At 37.3% G+C, this 7,825-nt stretch overlaps 1 protein-coding gene across 8 annotated transcripts in view; it reads right to left on the bottom strand.

Annotated features, from left to right (window-relative positions):
• Nucleotides 1-7,825, bottom strand: part of Tfdp2 (transcription factor Dp-2) — a 127,245-nt gene that overhangs the window by 99,432 nt on the left and 19,988 nt on the right. For 5 of the 8 annotated variants that reach the window (XM_055629590.1, XM_055629589.1, XM_055629591.1 and 2 more), the window contains exon 3: nucleotides 1,777-1,879. The exons of the other annotated variants lie outside the window; for them this stretch is intronic. In XM_055629590.1, coding sequence (XP_055485565.1) covers nucleotides 1,777-1,791 — 15 coding nt within the window. In that variant the 5' untranslated portion in view covers nucleotides 1,792-1,879. The remainder of the gene's footprint in view (nucleotides 1-1,776; nucleotides 1,880-7,825) is intronic. 8 annotated transcript variants of the gene reach the window in all.

Here is a 7,825-nt window from a genome sequence, read left to right as displayed (position 1 = left end):
ACACACACACACACACACACACACACACACACACACACACACTACACTTAACACAGATCTACCCATACAAACAAATAACACAGATATACCCTTACACAAATAAATAAAAGTTTAACTATTGTAAAGGAATAAAGAAAAACATTTAAGAAGTTGAAAAACATAATGACTAATATTAGGAAACTGGTATATTATCATTGGATAATAAGCATTATTTGATGAGATGCAGAGAAAATATGTCAGTACCTTATCTCATCCCCTTTGCAAAAGGGTCCATCCCATAACCTGTGTAATTCTGGTAAGAAACATTAATAGAACTCTTCTAGGCCTCACACTTTTGGCATCCCATTTCCTTCCACACACTGTCTAGATCTGTGGGTTTAGCAGAGTAATCAAAACTGCCTCTGTGGAAGTTGAAATTGATTAGCAAAAGCTGGAAGTTCCTTATTTTCTTATAAAGGGACACTACAGGACCCAAGTAAGCCATTATGCTACCATGTATACAGCTAAAAGATGGGAGGTGGCATTCAGTATAAAGTACTGTCCTTTAATCCTCTAAACCTAGAGGTATTTAAAGCCAGACTCTAGACTTTTCAGTTACATGAATCAATACATTTAATCTTTGCCTTAAATTGTGCTTTGCTGTGATGACTGGCTATTTTGTTTGTTTGGAGACAGGGTCTTGCTATATTGCCTAATCTAGCCTCAAACTCATCCTCCAGCCTCAGTCCCCTGAGTAGTTGGGATTATAGCCATACACTTCCATAACTAGCTCTTTAACTTTTTTTTTTATTTTGCTCTTTAACATTTTTAATAGGATTTTCATAAGTATAATCTAAAAGACAAAGGAAACTGTACACGAGCACAAACAGAAATGTTCTCTGTCCTCATACAGGAAATGCTTTCTCAAAGTCTGCAATTAGAGGTGACACAAAAGAATGTCCCACTGCTTCCTTCCCCTCCTGCATATCTCTCTCTCTGAATAGACTAGCCCCTTACCATTCAGGTAAGAGACAGAGAAAAACTGGCTATGGCCCTAAGATATCTTCAGTAGGGAAGAGGAAGAAATGAAGCGGATGAGGAACATCCAGAAAGAAGTGAGCCATGAAAACAAATTCTGTTCCAGTTCCTGACAGACGCCAGGTTGTGGGGCCTGAGCTTCCTGGGGGCTACTAAAGTCCTACCTGTAAATTCCCAAGATATCCCTTCATCTTTACAACAGAGACAGAAAAAAATGACAATTGAAAAAGGGGGAGGAAGTTACGTAAGTTTTCCAACACACTTAAAGTTTAGATAGTCTTCAGTGTAAGACCTGGGGTCTCACAGACCTAACACTTTCATTCAGGGAAAACCTCACAGAATGTGGCAACCTGCTTCCAAATAACATCAGAGCACACATAATTTCCTGAGCAAACACCAAGAAAAAAATTAAGCCAAATAAAGCAGAGATGTATTCAGTAAGGCCAAGTACCTCAATAGCAACCAAAACAAATTTGTAACAATCCCCAGAAAAGGAGCCAAGTGGGAAAATTTCTAGAGATAGCAATTTGCAGCTGTTGAAAAAGAACAGCTTGGCACCAATGTATAAGAATCTCATAATGGCCATGAAAATACTGTATTCAATAGTATTAAGTTTATCTCATACACTACACAATCAAAAACAATTATAAATCCAGGTAACGTTTTGAACTTTGTTAACCAGAGGAGTGAAGAAATCTTTATAGCAAACATCATAGGCTCACGTTAAAAAGTTATTTTTGGAAAATTACAAATACTTACACTTTTTGCCGTCATGTCAAACTCTATTATTTAATATTCTGTAAAGCCATTTAAAAACATACAAAAATAAAAAACTTCGTCTTCAACAGTTCTTTAAAATATCCTGTTAAAGGGAAAAAGAGGGAATAGTAATGTAATAATAGGCAATATTTATGTCACATTTACTGAGACATGTACTTGCAAGTGGACTGTCTAAATTAATCCTTAGAACAGCACTACAAAAATATGTACCTCCATTCCAGATAAAAACTGGGGTTCAAAGCAGCTAACAATTTCACAAGTCAGCTCTGCTCTCAAGGGGTATAGCAGAGTTATATAACGTTGCTTTAGATAATGCACTGAAAGAAACACCAGGGCTTCCTGGAGAAAAGGCTGATTCCAAGCTAAGGCAGGAAAGGTACAAGCTAAACCTAGCATATTTTATTGTTCCAAAGGACAAAATGTTCAAACACTGACAGACCCATGTCAAACGTACACTAGCGCCAACTTAAGGAGCTTACAGCTGCACACTGAAGCAACTGAAGACCAAAATACCCTAATTATAGTAATAAGATTATAAACGTATTCATGAAAACAATTAAGAGATAACAGAGGGAAATAAAATGGAAAGCATCAATAGAATGTCAACTAGTAAATACAAAGAATTCTACACCTGGTGAAACCTTTGCCATACAACCATCATAATATGCCAGTGAGGGAAGATTCATCAACAAAAGTTAACACTAGAAATGTGTAGCAAGATATTATTACTATAATATTGAAATATCTACTTACAGAATATTTAATTCAAATTTTCCAGTAAAAAAACTTTCCACTACTACTTTAGGGATGAAAGTTACCAAATGGCCAACGATAATTACCCAAGTCATCATGTGTCCCAAGTGCATCATTTCTGAGATACTACTGTCCAACATGCAAAACTTAACCACAAAAAAAAAAAAAAAAAAATTAAGAAATACATAGTGAGAGATGTTCTTCAAAATAACGGCCTAAACTCAACATCATCAGTGTCAAAAAAAAAAAAAAAAAGCAAAGGAAGCTAAGACCATCCATATTATGAAAAACTAATATGAGGAGAGGAGAAAACTAATATAAAAAGAGAGGAGAGAGCCAGGTGGTGGTGGCGCACGCCCTTAATCCCAGCATTTGGGAGGCAGAAGCAGGCAGATCTCTGTGAGTTCAAAGCCAGCCTTGTCTATAGAACCAGTTTCAGGATGACCAAGGACAGAGAAACCCCATCTCAAAAGAAAACAAAAACAACAACAAAAGAAAAGAAAATGAAAAAAAATCCCAATTCAGTGTATAGTCTCAAAATAAATAACAGATCAGAAAAACATTCCTATAAAGGTCAATATTGGGGTAACTGTAAAAGTTACCCAGACAATGTATGTGTACTGTATTTTCTCTTTTGTTCTTTTTTCTTTCCTTTTTTCTTTCTTTCTTTCCTTTCTTCCCTCCCTCCCCCCCCTTCCTTTCTTTCCTTTCCTTCTTTCCTTCTCTCTCTCTCTCTCTCTCTCTCTCTCTCTCTCTCTCTCAGATAAGACCTTGCTACCAAACCTGCCAACTCTAGAACTAAGTATGTAGACCAAGAGGACTCAAACTCCTGGTTGTTTTCTTGCCCCAACCTTCTAAATGCTAGGTACAGCAACCAGGTCCAAATTTCATTGTTATTTCTGGAGATTAGTCTATAAGCTATAGAATTTTTCTATATGTGAAATATCCTGTGGCGTGTGTGTGTGTGTGTGTGTGTGTGTGTGTGTGTGTGTGTTTTCTCTATGTAGCCTTGGCTGTCCTGGACTTGCTCTGCAGGCCAGGCTGGCCTTGAACTCACAGAGACCTGCCTGCCTCTCCTCCCTGAGTGCTGGGATCACAGGCATGCACCACCACCCCCAGCTGAAATATCCCTTATCTTAGAAAAACAAAACACTAAAATAGTTAGCAGGCGAGGGGCATGATGAGAAGTAACTTTTAAGAAATATACAAAAGAAATGAAATTAATAAAGCCTTATAAAAGTATTTATAATTGGTGAATCTGGGAAAAGGCATTCAGGAGTTTCTTTGCCCTACTTCTGTAATGTTTCTCTCTTTTTTTTTTTTTTTTGTATTTGATTTTTTGAGAGCGTCTCATACTAATCTTCTTTTAAAATTACTCTGACAGCTACAGTAGCTCGTGCCTATAATAGCACCACTTAGGAGCTGAGGCAAGTGAGATTACAAGTGTGATACTAGTGTAACTAATAGAGTGAGACCCAGGCCAGCCTAAACTACACAGTGAAATTCTGCCGACGAACAGACGGACGGACGGATGGATGGATGGATGGTTGGATTGTCTTGAAACAAAAGTATATTAAAATTTCAAAGCACTAGGATTAAAAGAAAGGCACTCAACACACACACACACACACACGAGAACGTAAAAGTAGAAAGATCAATAATTAAAGGCCAGCCTTGGATGACAGCAAGTTCCAGAGTAGCCTGAGCTACATGAGACCCTGTACCAGAGAGATGGCTGAGAGGGTATATGTACTTGTTGGACGACCCCGGAACCAGAGTAACGACAGAAGGAGATTGACTCCACAAAGTTGTACCTTCCTATGACCGCTGTGCCATGTGCGACCATACACATCATATACACTAATAATAAAAATTAGTTTCAGTTTTCCCACACCCATGCACACACAGCCAGCTACACATGAATCGGACTCAATGGGATATGAGAAATTTATAAATACAAAAGGACACCTGAATGCTAAAAAATACATTGTATACATGTATGAAATTCTCAGACTAAATAAAAATACTTTAAATATTTAAAAGGTAAATACCATCATAAACATACACAATAGAAAATAAAAATTAGATTACTTTATGACCTACTAAATTAAAATTATGACAGAAAATATTAAAAGTCTTTTCCATAGAAAACATGATTTGAATTCATTAAGTTTTATGAGCTTTCTATGTATAGATCCAGGGCAGATATTTTTCCCTATTATTTTTCTCTTCCTTAAAAAGTTGAAGGTGGCAATGTGTTCACTAAAATGCTCCCTTCTCCGTTCTCACAGATGGTCTTCTGCCTCACATATGACTTAACACTAGCCAACAAGACATAAGCAAATACTAATGAAGGGAGCTGGCAGATTTGGCTACACGGCTCCCTTTTTCTCCACCTCACTGAGCCCACAGCATGGGTGTAATGGCTACAGCTGCTTCTCTCTATGCATCTGCTTCATTTCTGTACTCAGTATTTAATACGGTGTCATATTTCCTCAAAACTAGGCTACTGAATGGAACTGTGGTATTCAAGCAAATAAAAAGAAACTAACAAAAGGTTGGAGATGAAGTTCAATATCCACAGTGCTTACCAGGATCCTGGGTTAAATCCCCAGTATCACATGGAGAGAGAGACAGTTAATATATTAGGAAGTTAACAGAATCTAACTATTTCAGAACACTACAGTAAGAGGCTACCAATATAAATATTGTTTGGCCACCTCAATGAACCTGACAGAGCCAAGTGCAATTCTGTCTAGTATTCTCTTTGTATCTTCTTAGCAGAGTTTGGCACATCTGTTGCCTAGATGATAAATGTTTACAATAAAGCCAAAGGTGCCTAAATGTTTACCGAACATTACCGTGATATTTCTGTGCTTCCATTTCTGTTTTCTGCCGAGTATTAAGGGCATTTATACTTTGTTAAATAAGATGACACATATGACATTACTGAAACACTGCCTAACACAGGATAATCGATCAATGTCAGGGAGGAAAATCAGTTCTGACTGCCCACGGAAAGTTAAGTTTTCTCCTCCCCAAATGAGTAATGAACAATTTGTGTAAAGGAGAAATAAAAACTACAACACAGGTTCCAATTTTAAAATAGAAGGAAAAATGTTTCAATACAATTACAAAAGTTAAGTATCCTAAACTTTTAAAAAAAAATTTTTTATTGACTAATGTAAAAATTACCTGCAAATTCCCAATATATGTGACTTTAAAAACTTTCCAAAATGTCAAGAAGGTAAAGTGACACTAAATGTTTTCAGAAGTTGCTGTCTTTGGCAATGCTGATGAGTCTCAGATATAAATCAGCCATGTGTACCGATGTGTGATGTTTATCCAAACTCAACAACTGCACACTCCTTCCTGTTTCCAAGTCTTCTGTTAGTTAAAAACATAAGTCGGATTTCTTCTTCCAGCTTCATGAGCACATTATGTCAAGCTCAAAAAGTCAATCTTTTGACCTCACCATCTGCCATGGTCCCTTGTCAACTTTTAGACAATGTAGCTCCCACAGATGGTCTCAACATGCAAGCCCTTTTACATTCCAATCACAATTTAGAGGCTCCAACATAACAGCCAAGATGATATACTAACCAATACAGGAAAAACAGGCAATATATCATTTCAACCATAATCTGTAGCTTCTTTTACTGGCACTAAGTAAAATTCTAATAGTGCCAGTAAAAAAAATTAAAGTTCATCAAAATTAAAGTTCATCAAAGATAACACATACATAACAAGCATTACGAATCTTAAATACATTCTCATGATTCAAAGTTTACAATATCCAAAATAAGCCCTAGACATGAATCTCAGCAGCAAACTACTTAGTTAGCATGTGGGAGACTGTGGATTGAATACCCAGCTCCACAAAAAATACATACATAAACAGATGAATTAATGAATGAATAATGAAGCACTAGCCATCATACCGCGAGCATCAATCAGGTACAGAATGTGTGCTTAGTTGCCTAGGTCTTGCTGAACCACTGCCAATATCCCTTGTGGATCCAATTTCATTGCCTTTAAATGGGGAAAGGGTGTTATTTTATTAGTGTGTGTGTTTGGGGGCAGGGGTAAATACACGCGCCACAGCATACATGTTAAAGGAAGTGTCCCTTCCACCATGTGAGTCATGGGGGATCAAACTCAAGTCATCAAGCTCAAACTCAGGTCATCAACCTTGGCACTAAATTCCTTCATATATATCAGGCCACCTCTTTACTGCTTCACGAACTTTTTCACAGTTCTTTAGAAACATTGTCCTCTTGTCTCAGGGCCTCTCTACAGGCTGTTTCTCCTGCCCAAGAGTTTTATCTGGTAATTTCCTCTTCAGATCTCTTCTCAGATGTCCTTCCTCAAGGAAAATAATTCCTCTGCCTACGCCAGGCCGAAGGCTTCTACTTACTACTCAGCTGCTTTCTCTTTTCACAGCATACCTTGCGTGTTATATTAAATTCATTAATGTGATTATCAGACTGTGGTCTGTCTCTGCAGCTAAATGTAAATTCTATGAGGGCGGGCGCCCTGCTCATTTAGTAGACTATTATATTATCCAAAGCCTACATGGTGAGACCCAGGGAATGTTTGCTGAGTAAAATGTGTATCAGTATTTTTAAATATATGAAAAGCCGATTCAATACGACTTAGCAGTGGGAAAGGAAGACATATAAACATTTAGCACATACACACATCTGAAATGTCAGTAAGCTACAAACAATTCTGAGTATCACAGTCTCATCACAATAAAAGGATTTTAGAACTAGCATATTTGTGTTTGGTAATTTTTAAAAGTTATAGTGGAAAATACATTTGTAGAAGAGAGCATTAAACTTCATTGTTTGAGACAGAGCTTCAATTTCTTACTTCTGGGCTGTCTGGAATTCATTTTGTAGCTCTGGCTGGTCTCAAACTTGGAGTAAACCTCCTATTTTTCTCTCTTAAGTGCTAGGATTGTTTGCATAAGTACCACATTCAGTTTAATTGTACTAATTTTAATATAAAATGAGTAAGACATAAAAATTCATTTAAGATTTATTTATTTTATGTATATGAGTGCTCTATTTGCATGCCAGAAGAGGGCATCAAATCCCAGTGTAGATGGTCATGAACCACCATGTGGTTGCTGAGAACTGAACTCAGGACCTCTAGAAAAGCAGACAGTGCTCTTAACCACAGAACCCTCTCTCCAGCCCCTAAAATTCATCTTTTAAAGACAAGGCTGTGGCAGGTGTGTGTGTGTGTGTGTGTGTGTGTGTGTGTGTGT

Source organism: Psammomys obesus, unplaced genomic scaffold, assembly GCF_907164565.1.
Source record: "Psammomys obesus unplaced genomic scaffold, mPsaObe1.curated_primary_1811, whole genome shotgun sequence".
Taxonomy (NCBI): Eukaryota; Metazoa; Chordata; class Mammalia; order Rodentia; family Muridae; genus Psammomys; species Psammomys obesus.
Note: the sequence above shows the minus strand (reverse complement) of the source record. Positions and strands in the feature narration are given on the sequence as shown.